This window comes from Vanessa tameamea, chromosome 26 (assembly GCF_037043105.1).
Source record: "Vanessa tameamea isolate UH-Manoa-2023 chromosome 26, ilVanTame1 primary haplotype, whole genome shotgun sequence".
NCBI classification, from domain to species: Eukaryota; Metazoa; Arthropoda; class Insecta; order Lepidoptera; family Nymphalidae; genus Vanessa; species Vanessa tameamea.
The window spans coordinates 608,814-634,412 of record NC_087334.1 but is presented as its reverse complement, the minus strand read 5'-3'; the positions used below and the strand labels follow the sequence as shown (position 1 = coordinate 634,412).

General features: G+C 33.5%; 3 protein-coding genes and 1 non-coding gene across 4 annotated transcripts in view; 3 read left to right on the top strand and 1 right to left on the bottom strand.

The window, feature by feature from the left end:
- Positions 1–25,599, bottom strand: part of LOC113404947 (glycine receptor subunit alpha-2-like) — a 220,310-nt gene that overhangs the window by 100,008 nt on the left and 94,703 nt on the right. The gene's annotated exons all lie outside the window — the stretch shown is intronic.
- Positions 129–199, top strand: Trnag-gcc (transfer RNA glycine (anticodon GCC)). Its single transcript has one exon. It is a non-coding gene; the product is annotated as a tRNA-Gly (tRNA).
- LOC113404946 (facilitated trehalose transporter Tret1-like) lies at positions 7,693–12,233 on the top strand. The gene is made up of 3 exons (XM_026646037.2): positions 7,693–7,836; positions 10,018–10,153; positions 10,891–12,233. The coding sequence occupies exons 1-3, from the start codon at positions 7,813–7,815 to the stop codon at positions 12,171–12,173; spliced, it is 1,443 nt and encodes a 480-aa protein (XP_026501822.2). The 5' UTR covers positions 7,693–7,812; the 3' UTR covers positions 12,174–12,233.
- The window catches only part of LOC113404837 (facilitated trehalose transporter Tret1-2 homolog), a 62,809-nt gene continuing 59,350 nt past the window's right edge, over positions 22,141–25,599 (top strand). The window contains exon 1 of the mRNA XM_064219082.1: positions 22,141–22,163. The gene's annotated coding sequence lies outside the window, so the exon portion shown is untranslated. The remainder of the gene's footprint in view (positions 22,164–25,599) is intronic.

Here is a 25,599-nt window from a genome sequence, read left to right as displayed (position 1 = left end):
CATTTACAAAAAGTCGGATAGTTTTGCGCATTATACAAATTGTTAGTTAAATATAAAAAAAACAACATATATTTTAATATTCCAATAATTCAATTTACTGTAAGCTATTTTCGTAAAGTTTTATACAAGCATCGGTGGTTCAGTGGTAGAATGCTCGCCTGCCACGCGGGCGGCCCGGGTTCGATTCCCGGCCGATGCATCTTTTTTTACTTTTTATTTCATTTTCTTAATATATATTTTATGAAAATTTCATTTAGATATAATATTTAATTATTTCTAATTATTTCAAAGTTGTTTAATAATATCAACATAATTATTAGTACACCCAGCTTAGATATATATATATATATAGATCTTATGAGTACGTACTTATACATTATAAATAACCAACAAATTAATATCTATACAATATTGAGCCGTTTCACATACTTCTTGGCTTCAGCCTTCAGAAGTTATGAAAAATAAAAAAAGATCCTTTACTAAACTCACTTTCTGAAACCAACGGATTGATTTGTTGATGAAAATACAAAAATCAATAATTATCATTAGCTTAGTTCCCTCAATTCTTCGTGGAACCCGATATCGGAACTCAATTTTGATAAAAAATGTTAATGATCTGGAAGAATATAGTTTCAATAAAAAATCCGAATCCGTCGTATGAATAAAGGAGTTCTGGAGTTATGCTTATAAATAAAATAAAATAATTTAAAGAAAAGTATTTCTTTTTATTTAATTATTTTGCGACGGTCGTTTCATGTTGCCTCTGATATTTTTGTTAAGAAATTGAAAGGTAAAATTTACTCCTTAACCTATTCAATACAGACAAATATGGCCGACATGGAATACTCAAAACATCGATGGAAATTAAAAGAATTTATAATGAATAATTAACGTAACTGGAGTAAATAAAATAAATACATTATTGAATGATAATAAAATTCACATATTTTTTAAACATATTAGTACGCGTATAATAATTATTATACGCGTCACGCAAAAAGAGTTGAATGGCGGGGAGTTTAAAGAGGCGCCATTACGTTTGCTGTCACGTTATCGGAGTGTACGAGACGCTCTTACCTAATCTAAGCCTCTGACTTATATTTATTTAAAAAAATAAAGACACTGTATTCAAATACATATCATAGTTCGAATCGAATAATCAAAATTTTAAGTTGCTATCTCCACTAAATACATTTTTTTTAAAAGAGAAAAAGTGTTTGGTCAGATTACATTCATATTTCTTCTCTAATATTTCTTAGACCAAGAACTTGGACCCTTAGGATTCGAGACATGCGCTCTACAGTAATATCAAAGATATAAATAATTGTCGGAAATGTTGCAAGATAATAATAACAACGTATATTTACTCGTGATTCTGCAAGATACCTCTTATATAAACATACGGCAAGGCAAGCGACTTTAATCCTATTTTATAACTGTTTACTGAAACATTTATCTTTTCTACCATTACGATAGAACTATTAATTTTTATTTTCCTCAAACATTTTTGACAAATTATTTGGAGATTTAGTTTTGAAATTAGTTGCCAGAGCGTTCGTATTTCAACGCTAGTAAATACGTCTAAAATTAAGGTGCTTTTCTCGCTTGGTTATGAGATTACAAAATCATTGATTGAATAATTTTAATAGAATCAGTGATAATGAATCACTGTACAAACACGAGGCGTTAGGATAAACTTCTAACGCAATGTTTTTTTGGGTCCGCAGAGTCAATAAATCCCTCCTTGGCTATGGTATTATTTTCTATAATAAAATTCTACATAACTCAACACAAGAATCTGTAGATGATAAAAAAGCGTGGAGTTAGTACTTGTTGACTTTCAGTCAGGTTATATCTATATTCATATAATTTATTTGATTAACACAACTTTGTATTTGAATAGATGGAAAACAGTAACTACTTAGTTTCTTGAAGAAATCGATACTTTTCGGTCGAATCTACATTCAGAATCGGTGATAGTTTCACGTTTTATATAAATCTGTAAAATGACGATTTGGGTGCAAAAGCCTATTTAAATAAAGTATATGTTGATTATGACAACTCAACGGAGTTTAATTCAATATCGACCCAACATAATTTGGTTGTCATCAACGCCTCTGTTGTCGATTGGTTATATCTTCTATCTGTCGAAGGTTTATTCCTTAATTTGTTAGTTATATATGTTGTCACCAATCCCCTTTGATATTCCTTACATCGCCAATCCATCAACCTTGGAAACATTAGATCCCAAGGTGGTGGCTAATAAATTTTGAAATTACTGTTGTGCGTTTATCACGAATTCCAAGGGTCTAATGTCTTAGCACAGGGTCCAACCCTTTTGCCACATGGAATTAGAAGTTTTTTTTCGTCAACCTCGAAATGAATAATAATAAGTATTTCTGTCTGAATTGGTGATAGGTTGTGCCTTGCCTAGGGCTTGCACAAAACCTTGCCCTCGGCATTCAAGAAAAACATCGCGGCGATAATCTGTACGAGTCAAATATTACTTAGGTATAGTGAATATTTAATATAATTTTCTGTATAAACATTATTAAAAATGGCTTCGCGAATGACCAAAAATCTTTGTGGTTTGTGTTAATATTTGTGAACCTTAGAAGGTATATGTATGCTATTGAGGACATTTCTCTGGTGATGTTCGAAGGTGTGTTTCCATGACTGCCTGATAGAAGTACAAACCAGGGTATCAGTTCCTTCATCTTTATTATCTGAGTTCGACAAAACTCATTTTAAAAAGATAAGTACCTAATCAATATGATTGCATACAGAGACGGCGTTATCACAAATAGCAATCTCTTACAGACAACCTCGTCCGTAGTAAGATTTGACTTACTAGGTAAGTATTTATCGTATCTGCTATAAAACGCCTATGTTTTTCCACTGATTAGCAATTGTATTTAATAGATAACTAGGTGATGTTATTTTATTTATAATCTAAGTTTAAGGTTAAGCCTGGATTGTTTTTTTATGCTCATGTAGATTAATGTGCGAAGAAGTTATGCTCTTTTATTTTAAGTTGCTGTGTTACGCCATAGAGTCAGAGCCGGATTATCGATTAGGCTGTGTTGGCAACTAGAATCCTAGAATTATAAACGAATATTTAGATGAATGACAGTTTGCTACAATCAGAACCGCTAAGCGGATCTCAATAATGGCACAGAGATAGATTATAGTCTAGAATAATTCATAAGATATTTTCCATCCCAGAAAAATGTAACACCTACGACAGCGTACCATTACTGGAAACTAGTTGTACAATATGTGTTTTAAATTTATTATTAATACAATTGTTAAAATAGTATATTATAAGAAGTTAAAATACTATATTATAAGAAGTTAAAAAAGGGTAAGTGTTTCGAGAAATAGCCGTTCATAAATTGGTTGCAAATATTAGTAAATAGATTTTTACTGGTGGTATAGGGCATAGGTCAGGTGAATCACTGTTACATTGCTGGAGAGAGTAATTTAATTTGTGGCATTTAAAACATCAAAGATAGGCTCAACAAATGAATGGATAACAACAAAAAACAGTACTAGCAAAATAAATAAAAGAAATGATTTTTTTTTTCAAATCTATAATAAATTAGAATCGATCACAAAAGCTTGCAAGTAAATACACGATATATGAAGATTACATAGCAACCTCTTTACATGTTTTCCATTTTTAAAACAGAAAGACATAGCGGCACATATAAATTAGCGGCCAACTTACGTAATCTCCATATATTAACGTCTGCTTCCTAAAATATTATAACTTATTCGTAGAAGAAACGACATAAACACCCATATGAGCAGGCAATTTAGTGGACTTCTTATAAAGTGCTCAGGAGATTGCTATTAAAGTACTTTAGTTGAGCGAATTAACACGTGTGTCAAGATAAGGATACTAAAATGAAGATGGATTAAGTAAATGTGAAGAAGAATATGACATAAATGGACTAGAACAATTACAGATTGGTGCCCCAGAAACGGAGAGAGACATAGAGAAGAGAGATAAAAATATGGGAGTATGATCTACCAAAGGAATGGAGAAGAACAGTCATGGATAGAAGATAGTAGATAGCAAGCCCCATCGTCCACTCCCTCAAAATGGAGAGATTCACTGACGCCAACATACCATCCGACCAAACCAAAACCCTATATCTGGCCCATACGCAGGAGGAAAAGAAACTCCTGATGGACCAGGGATACGGAAAAGGTGAAGGGTCAAGCGTCATGACTATCCACGAATCTCAGGGACAGACCTACGGTGACGTTATCATAGTCCAGTCGAAGAATATGAGGCTCTGTATACACGAAAGTGTTCCTCACGCAGTTGTGGCAATCACTAGACACACTAACACCTGTGTCTATTACACGGACGATGGTAGCGACGCTATCGGCAGATTCATCGGCCGAGCGGCGGGTGTTTCAGAAAAGACCATCCTAGAGCACAGCCTTAAGACATACATAAACGCGACATCAGAGTCGCCGAGGCTGTGCTCTCTCTGGTCGAGCACGGAGCAGGGCCCGCTAGATTGCAGTAATTAGGATTAAAAAATTTAAAAAAAATCACCATATACAGTATTTTTATATATTATCATATATTATTTATTATGGACTATTTACATATTACTTTAAATTGAAAAAAATATATATCAGTGTGGGCCACGTCTTCCAAGAAGACGACAAGCTCGAAGTCCAGCGAAGATCTGCTGATGTTCAGTAAAAATATAAAATAACGCCACAATTTATAAAAATAAAATGTAAAAAAAGGCACGGGCAACTGTGAGCCCGTGGAACGTCCACGGTAAAGTAAATAAAAAAAAAAGAAGATAGTGGAGGGAATTAGAGAAGACCTATATCACACGACAACTTGACCGGGTTGCTGATACTTGATCACAACACATCAGGTTACAGAAATTAAAGAAAGATCGAAGAGAATGCTCAGCTCGTTGAAAATGGAATGGCATATTTACATCAGCTTCTCACAGCCCACTAACATGGAGTGCTAAAATTTTAAACAGAGCTACGTTATTTACCGTTAGTTTAAACAAAACCTATATATTAAGTTACTGAAACGAAGTTTTGACGATCAGCAAAATAAGTCACATGTACTATGTATGAGCTTGTAAATTTAATAAATTCTAGCGCAATGGATTTGCTTTTATATTAGTTATAGGCGTTTTAATACCGATTTTTTTTGTGTTGCTACATCTGCAATTGTACTCATTTCATCAGAATCAAAATACAAGAGTAACCTGTGTAGTATATTTTTGATCTATATGTTTTTAACATAAGTCTTAAATTCAGGAACATATATAACAAAAAGTTTGAAAACTGTTTTCCTCTTAATTATACCCAACGTCCATACCGCGTATGTTTAGTCCCATTAATATAAAATGTCTTATTAATACACATATTAAAAAATATATATGACCTTTTACAAAATTTATCTTTCACTAACCAATACGTACTCCTTCCTCAAAGGCCGACAAAGCACCTGATACCCCCCGGTGTTGTAGATGTCCATGGACTGTGGTAGTCACTTTCCATCAGGTGAGCCTCCTGCTCGTTTGCCACCTACCACATAAAAAAAAATCATACTCCTATCTCTTGGATATCCTTTGGATGTTAATGACATTGACAAAGTTGCCATCTCATAAAATCTAATCTAGTCGTTAAATTTCCCCGAATAATCTATGAAATAGTTTACAGAGATAAATCGTTTACAGTACTAATTGCTTTGGGACAAATCTTATCTACCTGCGCAACTAAGTTTATGTTTTTGTCTGTTTGCTGTGCTTTCCTGTCTTAATTACTTAATCAATTATCATGCAAACACGTATTCAGGGAATGAAAAGGACATATCCAAGCCCTCCTCTGACATGTGGTCGAAACGCGGGCAGTTATCAGTATCTTTATAAATAGAAGGGAAGTATCACATTTTATTATTGGGTTATTTTATAGCATAATTAAAATGTTTTTACCTCATTATTACTTAACAGAGATAAGTATTTTTTGTGAGTACATACAGATAGAGATTACAAGTTCAACGACAACATGTATCCGCAACATATTTATTTCAAATAGATAAGACACTGTAACCAAGTATTTGATTCAAAATAAAAAGGGGAAAAATCATAGGCACATGTGGATCAAATTATTTCTCATATCATTCCATACTTAACAAATACCAAATACGATTAATTCAAGTCTTATAAAATCACCTTTGAATCCTCATGTTGCAGTTTTGAATAAATCCTACAAACAAAACCTTTATGTTGAGGAGTTCTTTCATCTGCACCCAATTCTGGCTGTAGAATTAACGATTAAAATAAAAATCATTTGCCTTTGGATTTTAATCAACATGTAAAATTTCAACTCCATGGATTAAAAGGAGTGGCTCTATTTCAGATTGCAAGATTTGATCTAAATTAATAAACATTGCGAGTTAAATATGAGCTTGTAAATAAACCAAGAGCAAAATCAATCGAAATAGGGAGCATAGTATAGTTTAAGGGTTCTCCCCCCCCAAGAGAAGAGTGATTTTTTTTTTTTTATGTTAGAGGTGGCTAACGAGCAGGAGGCTCACCTGATGGAAAGTGACTACCACCGCCCATGGACATCTGCAACACCGGGGGGCTTGCAGGTGCGTTGCCGGCCTTTTAGGAAAGAGTACGCTCTTTTCTTGAAGGTTCCTAAGTCGTATCGGTTCGGAAAAACCGCCGGCGAAAGCTGGTTCCACAGAGTGGTTGTGCGAGGCAGAAAGTGTCTTAAAAATCGCGCTGTTGTGGATTTTCGGACATCTAGGTGGTGCGGCTGATATTTGGAATTTTGACGAGATGTCCGAAGGTGAAATTCAGCAGCCGGGATTAATCCGAACAATTCCTCGGAACATTCCCCGTGATAAATTCTGTAGAAGATGCAGAGCGATCCAACATCTCTACGCAAAGCCAAAGGATCAGGCAGATCGGAGAGGGCTTGATCGTCGATAATTCGAGCCGCTCTACGTTGGATATGGTCAAATGGAAGGAGCTGGTACTGGGGAGCACCCGCCCAGAGGTGAGAGCAGTATTCCATGTGAGGCCGAATTTGCGCCTTGTATAGTCTTAGACGATGAGCCGACGTGAAATACTGTCTTGCCTTGCTGAGCACACCGAGCTTTTTTGATGCCAATTTGGCTTTGCCTTCCAATTGACCGCGGAACTGAACGAGGCTCGAAACATCGACGCCAAGTATTCCGATACTAGCTGTGGCGGCTAACGGAATGTTCTCGAATCGTGGAGATACGACAAATGGTGTTTTTTTAGCAGTTAGATATACAATCACCCCTCTCATTTTGCAAGCCGGTCTTGGGTAAGTGTTACCCACTCGCCATAATTTACAGCCAAACAGTAAAAGTTAGTTTTATTTGTGTTCCGGTTTGAAGGGTGAGTGAGCTATTGTAAGCGCATTAGTTATATAAGGATGCTTAATATTTCTTACAGTGGCAAAGTCTGTGGTCAGTAGTGACCATTTACCAAGTTCAGCTCATTTGTCAGTTTCTCTTGGGAATGGCATTTACTACAAAAACATACAGCAATATCCTTAAATTAAAAATATGTAATAATATTATTTAAACTTTGAGATATGATAATCGTTGTAATTCCACATAATAAACTTTAGTATACCGAAGTAATCCTTTCATTGTCTACAATCTAGTCAGTTGACAGCGTATTTCAGTCAAATAGCAGCGTTTGTAAAAGGTGGCAAAAATTGGATACTTCATGAGAATATTTATAAAGGATATTAATTTCATGTAAATTGATAAATATGCTTACGCCAGCCGTTAAGCAGGTTTGAATATTTCATTTATTTTTGTCGTCGTTTTGTATATTTTTATATTATTAAGGAAAAGTGAATTTATAAAAGTTATATAAAAATTTCATTTATGTTGATTAACTTATGGTCCAAGGGAATTTATGGGGTTGTTTATATTAGAATTATACGTTTTATATATTATAAACAAGCTAAAAATTTAATAATGAATAAAGCAAGCTTTTATATCCGGCTCGTAGGGTCAATTTTGTACTTTTGAAGCTTTGGAAATACAATGTTTTTTTTTGTATATTAATTTCATGCCATAATTTTTATTTTTTATTTACTGTATGCAATTCTACGACGTGTATTATTTATTATAAAAAATATTGAATGCCGCTACTGAAATTGTATTCCAAAGTTTAAACATATCAATATTGTTTATCAATACTGTTTGTGTTTCACTAACTACAAACTAATCACTAACGATATTTATGTATAAACAAAACAAGCCAATAAAATATTATCAACTAATAATATCAATTTTGGATATAAATTTTTTCTTTGTTGAAAGTAACAATAATTTTGTTTCTAATAATATTAAAATTTTATTAATAGTAAAATATTCTAAAATAAATGAGGACTCTTCGTTTTTAAATTCACAGTAAATCAATTGGAAAATAAGTTAAAAAAATAAAATATAAGGAAATATATTAAAATAAGTACAAAACATTGCAAATTAATTGGTCTAGTACAATTCCATTTTTATTTTAAACTTTCCAAGTGAAACAACCAAATGATTGGGCTATCAAAATCAAAGTCTACTTTATTCAAGTAGGTTTTTACAAGCACTCTGATTTTAATTATACTAAAACTTGGTTGAATTTGGTTCCTAGGGCTTTGTGCACGCTGGTCCAGGTATCTCTAATCAGAACTACTGAATACTTTTGTGCTCCGGTTTGAAGTTTGAATGAGTCAATGTAATTAGACACAAGAGATAAAACATCTTAGTTTGATGGTGCATTGGCGATGTAAGATATGGTTAAGATCTCTTACAACACCAATATCTAAGGCCAATACCATTGCATGACTCAATTACAAGTCTACTTTTTCAAAAAAAGTTTAAATAGTGTTATCCATAATAGGACACTAACTGGTCTAAACAATAAAATAGAAAAATGCTCTACAAAGATATTCAAGGAAAGAAAACATCAAAAATGATATCAAATAATAATGTACTTATGGAGAGTAAAATATTTCGCTTAACAGCATAATTAGCAATGGATTACTTTGAGGCAAACGTTTGTTCAGATTTAGTGACTTATCATAGAACGTTTTAGTGTTTTAGGTGCGCAATTAACGCGACGCCAAAAACAGTTTAGTGACGTATTGCAAATCTATGTCAATCATGTGAAATGTTTACATTAAAACTGGCTAAATTACAGTTCTTTACACCTTGACTATTTACTTGTTTTAATATTCTTATTTATTTATTAATATATCGAATTCATATTATTTTATTTAACACTAGTTGATGCCCGCGGCTACGGTCCTGTTTTAGGGGTTGGTCATCAGGTATAAGCTATAAAATAGTAGCTTAAATAGTCTTGGGGTTCAAGCTTGCTTCAAACCAAATGTGCTAGACTTAAGGCAATCCGTAAAAAAAAGTGACTGGGATTTTTGCTGATTTTATTTTTGTGTTTAAACGTTTTTTTATTCCTAAGTTTTGGAAACATTACTGAACGTAGTAATGGTGTATTAGCTAAAGTATTTTGTTTTAAAATATGTAAATGTTTTATTGTTAAACAAGCGGCTTGGGTTCGGGTGCTATTTATTAATAAATATAATGAGAAGTGAAGAGCCATTTTGTGTTTTCTTTTATTTGGGCATATAGTCGTATTTATTAACTTCTTATTTCAGTAAAGACTATTTGAATTTGGAGACATTCTTACAAATGGAATACATCAAGTATTACTGAAACAGTAAGCAGGAATATGCAATTTTTCCATTTAAAAAAAAACACGTCCAAATCTTAATTTATACCCAGTTTCACTGGTGATGATGTTCTTTGTCAAATTTAAATTTATGGTGGAATAAAATAAATCACACACCTGAACCCTAAAAACATGACGGTCTTTTTAGGACAGTTTGCCCAGCGATGGGAATTAAGGAAGTACCTTTTTTTGGTTATGTGGTATATCTAAATTTTAATGATTTCAGACATGGGCTGTAATGGGTGTTCTCCTCAACATGCTGGGACAGGGCATGGTTCTGAGCTTTCCTTCAATATTGCTTCCATCTCTTTTCGCGCCAGATTCAAAGATACCAGCTGACATACACATCGCTTCTTGGGTAGGTATGTATAATTTTGGACTATTTTCTTACGCTTCACTATGTTTCTATGAGTTATTATGTTATAAGTACCAAGATTGATTGATCGTATTACCCATGAATCTTTATTTCGAAGACTAATTGTTTTATATAGCTAATAAGCAAGCTATGTGTTTCATTGTATTTTGATCCGGCTCGGAGGACCAAATTCATGTCTAACATTGGATAACGCTTTAAAAATTACGAAAATGTAGAAATGTTATTTAGAGAAACTTAAGATTATGTTTTCATCTATATCATAGATATATTCAAGACTACTTTTCTTAAGAATTTCTGATAGTTAATAAATAATTTTGTAATACACGATAGCTCTCGTTTCAAAATGTATTTGAGTAAATACTTTAATATTTAATTATGAAAAAAATACCTCAATTTAAATGACTTCTCTACTCTATGCTAGAGTATCATTTATTCTAAAAATTAACACATTCTTCTTTATTATTGATTATTATCTTAATATATTTGAGTCAAACACCATAAAGCTTTGAATATAGCAGTAGTAGAGTCTGAGAAATTGAATTTAAAAACTCAAATTTATGAAATTTTCCTGATAGCCTGTTGTACAAAAATCCACTACTAATGATATTTTCGTCCACAAATAATACCGTATGTGAGTAATATGGGATGTGAGGGAAATTGATAATTATAAATAAGCCTTAAAAAAAAGTTATGAGCCCTTGATAAATTATTATATTTTTTCAGCATCGTGTATTGGAATTGCTGGGATTCCTGGTTTCTTGACCTCGTCTTTTCTAATGGATGTATATGGGAGAAAATTGGCACACGCAGTTGTTGTCGCGCCAGGAATTTTAGGCTGGCTTTTGATATACTTCGCTACTAATATAACTGTTCTTATAATCGGAAGATCATTCTGTGGACTGGCAGCTGGCGCTACCGTGTCTCTAGGTGCGGTTGTCATCGGAGAATACACCAGCCCAAGAAACCGAGGAATGTTCCTCAACCTCAAGACAACGGCTGTTTGTATCGGGAACATGATGGTGCACTTATTAGGGCACTTTTATGCTTGGAAAACTGTCGCATTAATTGCTTTAGTGCCCCATATTCTAGCTTTGATAATAATAGTCACATGGCCAGAGAGTCCAGCGTGGCTAGCTTCTCAAAAACGGTTCGACGAAAGCGAAAAATCATTTTATTGGCTTAGGGGAAAAACCACCGAATCGAAAAAAGAGCTGGTAGAAATGCTTAGAGCTCAAAAAGAGAGAATTGAATATCCATCGTCAAAATCAATAAGCACTAAATGCTTGGAGTTTTTCAAAAAGTTCACAAAAAGAGATTTCATTAAGCCGGTGATAATTATATTTTTTGGCGCAACTCTTTTAGAATCGTGTGGAAGACATATTTTCCCAGCTTATGCTTTACAAATCATCGAAGAGGTGACAGGAAATAAGTCGCAATCATTTTACTACACTTTGGGAATAGATTTGATTATTTCTGCTAGTGCAATATTTTCATCAGTTCTTGTGAAAATAATGAAACGGCGTACCCTTCTATTTGGAAGTGGATTTGCGGCGTTACTTGTTCTTATGTGCGTCTGTTTATACTTATACCTATCAGCAAATGGGTTAATTTCTAAGGATAAATCTTGGATAGCCGTGACACTATTTGGTTTGTATTTCATTCTAGCGAACTTAGGATGTACTCCAATACCGCTGGCGTTACTGGGAGAAGTTTTTCCTTTAGCCCATAGAAGTGCTGGATCATCAGTGGCAGGGTTCATTTTGTCCATATTTGTTATGGCTGGAATGCAAGTGACACCATATTTATTGGTGAGCGTTAAAGTTTATGGAACTTTTGCTGTTTTTGGAACTGCAATGGGATTAGCATTAGTAGTGCTATTTTTCATCCTTCCTGAAACCAAAGATAAAACATTACAACAGATCGAAGATTACTTTAACTTCGGAAGGTTTAGAGATGAGGACGTTGAGAACGACGATGAAGTTAAAATGAAGATGATACCAAATTAAATGTAAAATACCGAATTATTTGTGTGAATTGTGGTTTGCTATAAAATGAGTGCGTTGTTAGTTATAAGATAAATTTTCTGATTATTTTTAAGATATGAGCCGAGATGGCCCAGTGGTTAGAACGCGTGCATCTTAACCGATGATTTCGGGTTCAAACCCAGACAGGCACCACTGAATTTTCATGTGCTTAATTTGTGTTTATAATTCATCTCGTGCTCGGCGGTGAAGGAAAACATCGTGAGGAAATCTGCATGTGTCTAATTTCAACGAAATTCTGCCACATGTGTATTCCACCAACCCGCATTGGAGCAGCGTGGTGGAATATGCTCCATACCTTCTCAAAGGGAGAGGAGGCCTTAGCCCAGCAGTGGGAAATTTACAGGCTGTTTATGTTATGTTTTATGTTTTAAGATACGAAGCATTACATTTAACACTATATGTAATTATTAATTTTTAAGAAATAAAATATTTTTATATAGATTTTTTTTTAATTGCTAAACTACTCTCTAAACATCGTGATCTACTTTTTTAACCTTTTTATTTTTATCAATAAAATAAGTCTAATATAAATTAATAAACTACTTGTATGGTATCTGTTATTTATCAAATATTCCAATTGCTAGTACTTAAATATAATCAAGTCGCTTTCATGATAACGAATAGACAGTTTTAATTATTAAATATACAAGTCACGAAATATGTTTGTGCATGAAATAGTTTTGGAAAAGTATGTTTTATAGATATTAGAGACAAAAAAGCATTTTTGTAAATATATGTTTGTCTGTCTGGTTGGGCTCACGAAAGCCATTGGATTAATTACTGTCACCTTTTCAACAGTTACACATTCTGGTCTAACCCACAGACTCTTTGAATCCGTATTTGGTGTAAGATATTTGACAAATCCACAAGCTTATGTCAGTACTGCTGACAATGAAACAACCATTTTTATTAAAAGGAAGGAATAAAAGAATACCATTATATCTACAAAGGCAATCAACGGAATTCTCAAGTCTCAACAATACTGCCTCATTATAATATCCTCACGAATTTTGTCACAGGTTAACCATTAATAGTTCGACGTTAATACTAATCTATAAATTACTAGCGACTAGCTCCGACTTCGCCTTTTACAATAATCTAGTACATTGTTTTGATGTACCTATCTTTTGATTCAGCCTTAGTCATCTAAGCGTACGAAAACAGTTTCTTGGTTAAAAAACCGCCGCATGTCAGCTATCTTATACAAAACATTTACTAATCATATGTACAAACCTTTCTCGTCCGTCTCTTTTTCTATTAGTTAAAAATGGAACGAAATCCATTGAGTGGCTTGGTAGAAATTAACACAGATTCAAAAATACAGAAAGCGACTTAGTTTTATACTGTTTATAGATATTTATATGTATACATAAATATAGAAGTAGATACGAGAAGAAATAGGTAGTAAGTGTTACTCGTAAATGTTAACCGTTGATTTGAAGAAAGCATGAGAAACTTGCATTTGTCGGATAAAATTCTGCGACATATGACATTGCGTACACCAAATTAATACAAATTCACCTGCCCCATATTAATACTTCCAAATCATAAAATGCGTATTTTTTGGGGTCAATGTGTTTGGCGTGTTTTATTTTCAATCTTTTATTTTCTTATCAATATCAATTATCGGTTCGTAATAAAATCTATCGTGCTGATTTATGTATATGACTGTTATAAACTTTTCAATTGATTATAATAATGAGAACTAGCATGGTCTCTTTTAACTGTAGATCTATAAAATGATATGGTAAATATATTACCGACCTATGTGAAGAACATGACATTATTGCACATCACCGAATTCATTTATGTATCTAAGTGACGCGCACGGCACCACGAATTGGTTAGATCACTGTATTGTTACTGAGGCTGGTTTAAATCTTGTTCATAGTATTTATATTTGAAATGATCTATATTATTCAGATCATTTCCCTATTATCATTAAATGCAATATTTATATGTTAATACCAAAGATAGATAAGTCACACAGTCACTCGATTAATAGAGTGATATGGGTGCTAGGAATCCGGAACAGAAATGTAATTATGCAAACTTATGTTTTAAGTATTTGGATTCGTATGAGTGGTCCACTATCACCTGTAAAGTAGCTTCATGCAATGATTGTCATCATCATCATAGTTTAATTGATACATATTATAAGCAGCTAGTAAACAGTATCAAAAAAGCTGCGAAGCAGACATATCAGGACAAAATATGTAACAACATAAAAACAGTCATTGGTTGGAATCATCACGTTAAAGATTGCCACGCTATAGCTATGTAATACTATCAGTTGTGGAACTTTTATGGGCGCCCTACGCAGGGTAATGCTTATAACGATATGAAACAGCAAAATGATTTTTAAAAATAAAATTAGATGGTGTCAATTAAATTAAACTAAAATAAAAATGGATATTACAGCCACGTACAGGAATAGTAAAGACTTCGGGAATTTCTGGAAAGAAACCAATAAACTAAATTATAAGACAAATAGACCTTTGACTGTTGAAGGAAACCAAGACCCATCTAGTATAGCTAATTTGTTTGTAGATAAATTTAATCCTCCGTTGCAGTCCCAGTCTACCTTTACCAGTTCCAATAGTACCGCAGACGACTGCTGTACACCGCTGCGCGTCACGGCGGAAGACGTGTACCGGTGTACCACGCGTATGAAGCGCGGCAAATCTCCGGGCCACGATGGGCTCAGCGTCGAGCACCTTTTATTTGCACCTGAGTTACTTTTTGAGAAGCTGACTACCTTTTTCAATTCATGTATTGAACATAGTTATATACCTGCAGACCTTATGAGAACTATTGTTGTTCCTATTGTAAAAAAAAAGAACGGGCGATGTGTCCAGTTCTTCAAATTACCGACCTATTTCTTTGGCCTCTATATTTTCTAAAGTGTTTGAAATTATTATTATTATGAAACATCTGAATGAAAACAATATTTGTTTTCCGACGAGGCTCATCCACCGATTTAGCCATTTTTGCTTTGAAAAATACAGTATACGAATATTTTAATAGAAACACTACAGTTTATTCATGCTTTCTAGATTTAAGCCGCGCATTTGATACAATAAATTATAATATACTATGGGACAAATTAAGGAAAACCAAAGTACCAACTAAAATAGTAAATATTTTGGAATACTGGTGTGCCAATCAAGTAAATCAGGTGAAGTGGAATAATACTCTGTCAGAGACGTATAGGCTAACAAATGGAGTTAGGCAGGGCGGTCTGACGTCGCCGGTCTTATTCAACCTGTACATAAACGAGCCGATCGAGGAACTGAGCAGCACCAGAGTCGGATGCCAGGTCGGTGGAGTGCGCGTTAATAACCTTAGTTATGCGGACGACATGGTGCTGCTTAGTCCGTCGGTCAACGGCATTAGGCAATTAATAAATATATGTGAGAAGTATCCAACTAGACACCACCTAACAGACAATGTAAAGAAAACGGAAGTTATGATATTTAAATATAAGAGAGGCCCTGATATAATACTACCGATAAGTTTATGTGGAACAGTGTTAAATTTTTTTACCAAATTTAAATATCTGGGGCATATTGTAGCAGATAATTTATCGGATGATGACGATTTGGAACGACAGAGGCGCAGTATAGCCTGTAGAAGTAACATGCTAGCCAGACGTTTCTACCACTGCTCTAAACAAGTGAATGTAACGCTGTTCAAGGCGTACTGTCAGTCGTTATACACCAGCCAACTCTGGTACCGGTACACGAGGAGTGCGTATAAAACTCTTCGTGTACAATATAATAATGCATTCCGGGTGATGATGAACTTGCCCTGGCGGTGTAGTTCGACTGACATGTTCGCCGAGAGCAGAGTTGCAGGTTTTGCCGCGCTACTACAGAAACTCAGGGTCTCATTCTACAGCAGAGTAGCCATGAGTAACAACAGAATTCTGTCCTCTGTATTCCATATCGTCCATCTAAAAAGAGAGAGAAAAGACTTATTACTCCTAATTTCATTTAGGTTAAGTGTTTTTTAAATGTTTTATTTTGATTTTATTGTTATTTTCTTTTTATTATTATTAAATTTTAATGTATGTTTTGTATATCTTATGGATTTTAAATTGCCTGGAATAAAGATTATTATTATTATAGGACGGTTATTTTGGACGTTTAATTTCATCGACTCTTTTTATATCATGAGACAGACAGACAAATAGGCTAAGCGGATACTTCAATTGCGCACATAATAGTTCAGAATAATCATAGTTGGCGGTAAGGCTTTGTGCAGACCTATCTGGGTTGCTACCACCCACTCATCAGATATTCTACCGCCATACAGCAATACTTCACTACACTACAAGTATTCCGGTTTGAAGGGTTCAGTATACACACAAGAAGATATCATCTTTGCTCTCAAGGTCTTTGCATTGGTGTGATGTAAGAAATGGTTATAATTTCTCACAGCGTCAATGTCTATGAGCGGTGGTGACTACTTACCATCAGGCCCATTTGCTCATCATCCTACCTATTAGATAAAAAAGCCATAAAGACCTAATATAACAGATGACGATTGTGTATGTCGGTTGGTGGTAAGTGGTATATCTCCAATACTTTCTCCGATTGAATTCATGATGTAGCCTTACGACCTAGTCACAACCAAGGCCGCCACAGCCAAGTGATCAAATAGGTGAAGATGGATAGCTACCTTATTGGTTAAAATCCTTGACGCGTTTATTATATTTGCATATCTTTGCCATATTCAATTGAATTATTAGTTACGTGCGTGAGACAAATTTGCATATTTCATATAGAACAGGAAAACGGTAAAACGGCAACGATTACCTTTCGATTCGATTGCGATAAAGTGACGATTTGGTAGCAGTTTTAGTTAAATTACACATAATATATTAATTATTATAATAGTAACTTTATCAGCAAAACTAGATATGCCAGCGACTTCGTGCGCGTTTGAATTTAACATTGAAGCGGTCATTTTAATATTACAAACAGACACTCCTGTTTTATTATATATATAGATAAGAAGATGTACTATAAAACAAATATATAAATATATATAAATGTACTACAATTTTCCTTTAGTTAAAGTTTCTACTTTTTTTAATATTTAGGTGTATTATTATTGTAGTAATTTTCCAGATAATATTATCTTTGGACCCCACACTAAGGGACCCGTGTCGTACCTTCATTATTTATAAGTTAGTAAATGTAGAACATGGTGGCTTACCATTTGTGTTGCCAACCCAGAGGGACTAGCACCTTTGTCTATACTTATCTCGAGATAGAATGTCAAAGGTGACAACGTGTCGAGAAAAATAGTGGCCAGCCGTTGGTCTCTAAGTACACCCACACTAGACAAGCAGTATGACGTTTGGCTTGTGTCAAGCATAACTTTCGCATGCACGCACGTCTAGATAGTAAAGTTGAATCGTTCTAGTTAACTTAATAATCTCTAGATTAACGCATTGCACTAATAAAATTCCATAAAAAACTGTATTTTAACATTGATTACTTTATTTTATTCAACTTTTTTATATACATATACTATTATTTGTTCTTTATTTTTGAACAATCGTTTCGTTGGTAAAGTGCCATCTAGTTTTAATTTTCGGAATTAATGTAACGAAGTTCGTGTAACTAGAAACAAAAATACAATAAACTTTCATTTAACAGTATATTTAATTAATAATATTTCCATGTTTTATAAAATTATGATATAACTTAACCATAAGTACAAATAGAGGTTTTTTATATAAATAAGTACTAGTAGAGCCGAGATGGCCCAGTGGTTAGAACGCGTGCTTCTTAACCGATGATTTCCGGTTCAAACCCAGGCAGGCACCACTGAATTTTCATGTGCTTAATTTGTGTTTATAATTCATCTCGTGCTCGGCGGTGAAGGAAACATCGTGACGAAACCTGCACGTGTCTAATTTCAACGAAATTCTGCCACATGTGTATTCCAAAACCTTCTCCTCAAAGGGAGAGGAGGCCTTAGCCCAGCAGTGGGAAATTTACAGGCTGTTAATGTAATGTAAAAAGTACTAGTGTAATATGTATACAACTTTATGATTATCAATTGAATGAATCGTTATAAACAAATAAACAAACTCATTCGTATTTATATTAGAAATGATAATGATTGCCTTCACGATCGAACTGGGTCAAGTTCACGTGCATTGTTTGTTTTCATTAATCGCAACTCGTAAGACGTATACACATACGACAAAAGAATCAATGTGTGTAATTGTTTCTATGTCGTCTCACAGGGTCATACTAATCTTACCTAAGATATATAATATATATACGTCTATCATGCGTAGAATTCATCCTGTTTCGTCAAAATTGTTGATGAAAGATGAAATAAGTACTTACAGGGTACGATTGAACATCGGCGTTGGGTTTTGGGACCCAACTTAGAAGCTGAATGGTACACCTCTATAGGACAGGATTCCTTGCTATTTTTTTTTGTAGAGTAACTAATATATAAAAATATACATACTATTTTTTTTTTTTTATCATAATATATATTTTTTGTTATATTCTTTTTTATAATCGTGCCGTGTCCCAAATGACTTTTTTTTTCTTTCTTTCAATTATTACATTAATGGATCACACGATTTTGTTCATGGATTAGAATTTTTCAAAAGAGTAAATGAGGGAAGATTTATATATCTGTCTCTCTCTTTACGATATGACATTGCAAAACCAGCAGGTCATATTTACCCTTCAGATGGACAGCTGGTCAATTTGGAAATTAACTTGATAGGACACTGTACAGATCGGACTGGGTACCACACACCAATCACTTATTAAAAAGCTAAACAGCAATACTTAGTATTATTGTTCCGGTTGCCAGTTTATTTTCTAAATCAATACAGGATTAAAAGTAAAATAATTAAGAGTTAAACATAAAATTAACCTCTCCGCCCAGTGGGTAGAACACACAGGGTCTTTAAGAGACAGGGTCTTTTTCAGAGAGAGTTACTTTCACATTCAAAATATTAGTATAGTATTTTAACATAGTGTATCGGATTTACAAACATATTTCAAAACGCATCACATTGCACCGTATGCCGCGCATTAGTCAGTATATGTTTAATAGCAAATGCATTAAATGATCGATGTTCGTAGTCATCTGTCTTCCGTCTGTAATATTATATCGCAATCTGACCCAAATCACAAGTCCACTTAAAGTGTCACTGGGTTATATATAAATGAGATGTCGAGGTCATTGCTCAGCGTTTCTAGCACAGATTAAAAAAAAAAGCTATGGATATTGTACATTATTATCAAAGTGCTCAACAGGTTATTTAATATTTTAACAAAAATAAAACAGAGCTTAGGGTAAATGTGCCATATTATTGGATGTTATGGCATGCTAAATGTTCAACATGATTTAATATGGATTGGAATTGATTCAGTTTATGATGAATGGAAGAACGTCATTCTACCGTTATTAGTTAATTACTCATCAATTCAAATTAAATTATGCAATATGCACTGCAAAATATTCCTCAATAAGTTCACTATCACCTAGAGTTACCAATTAGGAAGTTGTAATTAATATTGATTAAATATGTCAAGAAGATTTACGTGAATCTTTGACGAAAGAAATTGCGAGGAAATCTGCATGTGTTGATAGAAAGCACTGCATTTGTGCAGCGTGGGGAAATGTGCTGTAGGTTATTTACAGGTTTATAATTCACGTCACTTTTTAATTAAATCTCTGTATAAATCTATCTTAAAACTAATTTAAAAAATACCAAAAAAACAACTCGACCAGCAATAATCGTTAGTTTAGTTAGCCCGGTGAAATAATTTAGCAATTTTATGCAAGGTTGTGTGGTTGTCATTCTTTAATAAACTGGATATTTTAGTTTTTATTAAATTTAAAGATACACATTTAAAACTTACTTTTAACAGCCAATTAATCCATGCCGGACAAATAAAACATTCTATCTTATGAGTGGGTTATTCATTTCTCATGCACAGAGGCTGCACAGTAATTGCGCCCAACGGGCTTAAACATTAAGTGGAAATACAGCAATTAGTTTTTTCAAAGAATTCTCGGATGCATTAATGTCAACGGTAAAAAAGAGAAACTTATACTTTCGATTATTTTATTAATAGTAAATGCAACATTAAGTAATGTTGAAAATCTTTCATCTTACAAGATACATCTAAATGTGGAACGCACTCCAAATAAGGTGGTCACTTGTAAAACAAAATCAAGTAATCGAAGGTTGTATGCGAAACATACGCACACTGGGGATTGTCGTTGCGTAAAAACTTTTGCGTGTTTATGTATATTTATTTAATTAAAAATAGATAGGCAGACTGGCAAATGGACCACCTGGTGATGTATACTACCCTCTATATGTTTGCTCGAAGAATCTAACGACTTTGCTGTAAGAAATTTTAACCACTTACCCATCCGCAACTAATCTTGGAAACAAAAAAAAATATGTCTCATGCCTAAAAATAAACTGGTCTTTCATTCGTCAAACTGGAACACAACAACTCAGTACACCTTAGAAATTAGTATTGTATGATATTATCCTTCACATCAACAATGCACTGCCAACCTGGAGAACAAAGATGTTATCTCCCTTGTACCTGTCTTTACTTTGGACCACTCACAATTCAAAAGTAAAGTGTGACTGTTTGCCGGTAGAAAAATAATTGACGGTGTGCAGACAGGCCTGCTCAAAGCCCAAAGCTCCAAGCACTGCTAATGACGAATATTTTTAGTGTTTTAATATTTTAATTGAATATTATCATCTATTTTTTATAATTGAATATCACTTTGAAATCAACATTGCCAAAAATATTATTTTAATTTAATATAATTAACAGAATTTGGCACACTGATCAGGACATTCATCGGCATTAATGTGTATTGTGACATTAATGACAATATTTAATATATTCATTGCTCACTATACCAATGCGCCAACTACCTATCTCGCCTGTAGTTACACTGACCCTCTCTCCCTCCAAACTGGACAACAATACTGAGTATTGTTGTTTAGCCGTAAAATATGTGATGAGCAGGTGGTACCTATACCTAGACAGACTCGACAAAGTCCTATCACCAGGGTAAATACTATAATCAAAAATATATCATATTATATGGCTATTTCCTATTATGGGTTAACATTAAACATAATTAATGTGACATCGAATTAGTGCCAATAATAGTGCGGTAATATTTCGTTAAGTAAAAATGTGTATGCTGAAGAATGAGAATTTATATCTGCGGGTATTATTGCGATTTCAGTGTTTCAATAACCACAGTGCGAGTTGTCCTTTCTCCGCTCCAGTGCGGACGAGTGACGAGTGCAGTCGCGCGGCGTAAGCGGAGAAAGTCTTGCATTTACAAAACTACTGCGGTTCCGCTAGCGTTGGCTGATATGTCGACTTATCGATAATGTTCACGATAAATAATTTAAAGGATTACATCGAAGGCTTTTAATAAAATAAACTGAGCATTGTATAATCTTACATTTATCAATTGATAAAATAACAAATCATTTTTAATTATTAATAACTATAGCACTCCATTATATTATATAGTTCGTAGTGATTTTTAAAGAACTGTTACTTATCAAGCTTAAACGACCTAAAAAATTAAAGTTATTTCGTTCGTTTGTACGAATGCACTGAATGGTATTATACTTACATAATTAAGGCAAGTTAAGATGTAAAATAGATATATACATAATCGTGTTTATAATTAAATGACTAATTTAATAAAAACTTGTATTTGTTTACAAGAATCATCGATCCAAACATTCCCATCACTACATCTTCATAAGACTACTATCCCCGATTCTAGAATACTCGTTGCGTTTCAAAACCGTCGACCAGTTCGGTTAATTTTATCGCTCGTGATTATTACTCGTGTGTTTTGTGATGTGTGTGTGTGAGATGTGCTCCATGTGACGTGCAGGTTTGTTATATCGATAACAATTGTTGGATATTATGTCACTTTACTAGTGTTAGAATAAGTTTGGAACTAGTTCTAACTTGATGAATAGAGATATAATAAACTCTAAAGAGTATTCTAATGGCATTGGTGCCAGATATTAATGCAATTACCTTATTTCTATAGAAATTATTTATTGAAGAACATTGTTCGTTTTTTTATATATAACTTAGGTTGTATTACTTATGTAAACGTAAGATTATATTGAACTGTTTTTGTTTTATAGTGTTTGTATTCTCGAACGTGAGGAAACCTCTGATCGAATGAAATTCTCACAGGCATTTGCCGAGACTTCATATTTGAAATAATCAAAGTAGTTCTCTGTGTTCTATACCATGAAATATATTATATTCGAATTATTTAGAAGCAGTCTTAGAAGCTCAGTCGTTTGCTTAACAAAGATAAAAAACAAACGATCGCATTTATAAAATGTTACCATTCCACGTCTTGCTTCTTTAGAACTCAACAAAACAACAATATATTGAATGTTTTAAAACGAATTAATCGTTTTGCGATTTGAAGTGAATGGCTACCGACCTAGATGGATATTCGCCAGTGTATCATGTCCAGTTTCTTTAAGCCGTTACAAATAAATCAATAATTATATTTAAACATACTGTAACAAGTCTTAGTTGTGGTTCATTCATATATTCATAGATTCAAATCATTTGTTAACATTAACAGCCTGTAAATTTCCCACTGTTGGGATAAGGCTTTCTCTCCCTTTGACGAGAAGGTTTGGAGCATATTCGACCATGCTGCTTCAATGCGGTTTGGTGCAGGTTACCTCACGATGTTTTCCTTCACCGCCGAGCACGAGATGAATTATAAAAACAAATTAAGTACATGAAAATTCAGTGGTGCTTGCCTGGATTTGAACCCGAAATCATCGGTTAAGATGCACGCGTTCTAAGCACTGGGCCATTTCGGCTCACAAACTTGTTATATTAAGTTGATATAATTGAAACAGGCTTAGTATAGTTCATAAAAACTGCATAACTATATACTTTATATTTTACCGTAGTGTTTCTTTACTTAAGGATTATTTGTAGATATACAAACAGACAAAAACATATATAAATTATAATCAAAAATAGCTACCGTATTTAATTTAAACTAACTAAATTAAAAAAAGCATATTATTCAATACAAGATTATACAGATGATACAGAGCTAATACTTGTTGGCTTCCAGGCAGGATATATAATATACATATATCATTGTATTTAAATGACATAACTTTATATTTTAAATGTTCATAAAGAGTAACTAAAAATAAAAAACTAAATGAATATAACACTAAATTTTCCAGTATTGATAAATTTACAGAATCAGTAGCTCACTTCAGGAAATTTATGCTAGAACCATAAAGCCTAGATCTTTTATTTGTTGTTTTTCAAATTTGCCCTTTTTTCATAGGTTTGTTTTTTTCTTATTATTATTATATTAGATATTATAATTAATTTTGTTCTGCTCTTATTATGTTTTTAGTTATAAGTGGAAACTTTACTGGTATATGTGCTAATTTTTATGCTTTAGCTTTAAGAATGACTTGTACTGTTTGTTTCCTTAATAATGTAAAAATAAAAATTAAAAAAACCTATAGAGTTCCTCGTCGGTCTTCTCGGTAGAATCTACATTCCAAAACGGTGGTAGCTTCACTTAATGTAGTTTGTAAAATGACAATCCAAAAGTGCTTGTAAAAGCATACTTGAACAAAGTACATTTTGTTTGATTGATTTTTTAGAATTAAAGTCACAATGTAGGTATGGTTATCAGAGAGATCAACATTTTAAAGCTCTTAATCAGCATCAACGCAAAATATCGATTGGCATTTGATTTAAGTTAGCTCCTTGTGGATCTTACTTCAAAGTCTACCGTTGATTATTTTAGAATTAAAAGAAATGATATTATATTTTTTTCTTTAATATATTTTGATTAATAATTCGTCTAAACTCGTAACGTTTGATTCGTCTTTAAAAGTAAATAAACCTAACAACTCTACGCTTATTAATCACCTATATAATCTATTATATAAAATATGTTTCATTTCATCTTTTCGTATTAAATTAGAAAGAGTTCCATATTACTTTTTTAATTTTATTAATATATTAAACGACTTCCACGGGCTCACAACCTTTTTTAACTTTGTGTTTTTATTTAATGGCGGTTATTTGATCTACTGCTGGACTTTGGCCTCCTCTCCGGTTAGGTAGAAGCATAACATGTTGCTCCAATGCGGGTTGGTGGATATGTGGCAGATTGTCTCATCTGTGATCTGACACATGCAGGTTATCTCATGACGTTCCTCTTCGCTGTCTAACACGAAACGAATTATAAAAATACTTGGTGCTGGTTCCGGATTTCGCCTTCAAGGTTCAAGATTCCTTCCTAGATTTACGTGTTTTAGGTGCTGAATTAAAATAAGTCAACGTCAAATCTTTATTCAATATAGAACCATAAAACTTACATATTGACCGTCAAAAATCTACCAGCAGTTTGGAAAGAAACACCTCAGACCGGAGGAGAACCGACAAAGAACACTCATCGGGACTTTTCTTTGTTATAACTGACTTCAAAAATAGAAGGCCTATTATTTCAAGTCGCATTTTTTTAAATTATTTGACAATCTTTGTTTATAATGAACGTATTTATATTAGTGATAAATTGAAACTGCCTAGAGGAGGAGTTTTATAAAAAATACATGACTTGTTAGATTATGCTAAAGGATATTACAACACTAATGACTTTTTAGTTGACTGCACACCTTGGGAATGAAATGATCGCCTCCAGGCTGCTTCAAATAACTAAAATATAATTATCATTGTACATGGAAAATGGTTAAAAAAAAATATATATATATATCCCGCTGAGTTTCTTTCGCCGGTTCTTCTCAGGTCCGAGGTGCTAAATTCCGAACCGGTGATAGATTTTTGACAGTCAATAAGCAAGTGTAAACACTTCTATATTGAATAAAGATTTTTGACTTTGACTTTGACTATACTAAGTCTTGGCAAAGTAAAGGAAGCTAGTTCTTTTCCAGTCTCTAAAAGCTGCAGCATTTCTAAGCGGTATGTCAATTTAGTATAATTTACTTCCGCAGCTATTTTCTACCAGATCTCATGCCTTCCTTATGCGTGACCGGTATTGATGCTGTATACACTAGTATCATAATGAATTTTATATTATTTCCGTGTATTCTTTAACTGATATTATTATTTTATAAATAATGTATCTTGTGTAAGAAACATAACATCTTAGCTCCTAAGGTTAATGACGCATTGTTGATGTAAGGAATGGTTAACATTTCTTACAGCGCTTACGTCTCCCATAGACGTCAGTCAAGTCCCAAGTCAACGCCTGTTTGTAAGTACCATCAGGTGACCTATTCCCCCATTAT